The sequence below is a fragment of the Nanorana parkeri genome, unplaced genomic scaffold (assembly GCF_000935625.1).
Source record: "Nanorana parkeri isolate BGI_ZX_2015 unplaced genomic scaffold, ASM93562v1 scaffold233, whole genome shotgun sequence".
NCBI lineage: Eukaryota > Metazoa > Chordata > Amphibia > Anura > Dicroglossidae > Nanorana > Nanorana parkeri.
In genome coordinates, this window is record NW_017306501.1 from 940,728 (window position 1) to 941,596 (window position 869).

Here is an 869-nt window from a genome sequence, read left to right on the forward strand (position 1 = left end):
TCTTGTGGTTTTTTCACCTTCTTTCTCAGTGCAGCGACCATTTTCTTGGAGCCAAGTTATTTCCTACACAGCCTTCCGAATTCATCTGCATCCTTGGATCTGGGTGAGCCCCACTGTTGTTCTATGTGTCTGTGCCTTCTCTGTTTGTGGGTGAGCCCCACCTCTGCCTCCTCTATTTATTACTAATTGTACCTGTGCCTTTTATGTGCTGGATGAGCCCCAGCTTTCATTAGTGTGCCTTCTAATTAGTGGATGAGCCCCACTTCTGTTGCACTGTGATCCCACCTGTATTCTATTAAGGTGCTGTATATATTTATATCTTGTCATGTCTGACCCCACTGTTACGCCGGCCATTGGAGAGGCTTTTGGCTATGGCCTTGCTTCTATAATTACCTACAAAACCCTGAGGCACGTACCGTCCATTCTTATGCAGAGTCAGATGACACTTTTTATTTCCCAAGTATATGGGGACTCTCGCAGAGTGGGTAAGCACCCTGGAAAGGGTCCAGTAAATCAGCAAACAAAGGCAAGGGCCTTGCTAAACGAGCTACACGCTCCTCAGTCCTTGCTTCGGCGGGACGGTTATCTCATGCTTCACCCTCGGGGAAGCCCATCATCCCTCCTCTCAGGAGGCCTTGGAAACCCAATTGCCATTGGGTAGTGACGCGGGTGAGCCCCGCAGTGTTACACTTGCCCTTACCCAGCAGTGTTCGGACCTGGTGGATGCCGATTCGGTGCTTGACCCTACTGGGGAAGCACTTTTTGATCCCAGATTCATTCACCATCCCAGGTCATCGGAATGGACCCTTCCAAACCATATTGCCAGATACCTACAGGTCTGGCTACGTAAGCCCTTAGACAATGGGGTC

General features: G+C 49.8%; 1 protein-coding gene across 1 annotated transcript in view; it reads left to right on the plus strand.

Moving 5' to 3' along the window:
• The first annotated feature begins 325 nt into the window (after positions 1-325).
• PARD6G (par-6 family cell polarity regulator gamma) overlaps positions 326-869 on the plus strand; it is a 78,422-nt gene continuing 77,878 nt past the window's right edge. The window contains exon 1 of the mRNA XM_018556295.1: positions 326-481. Coding sequence (XP_018411797.1) covers positions 326-481 — 156 coding nt within the window. The remainder of the gene's footprint in view (positions 482-869) is intronic.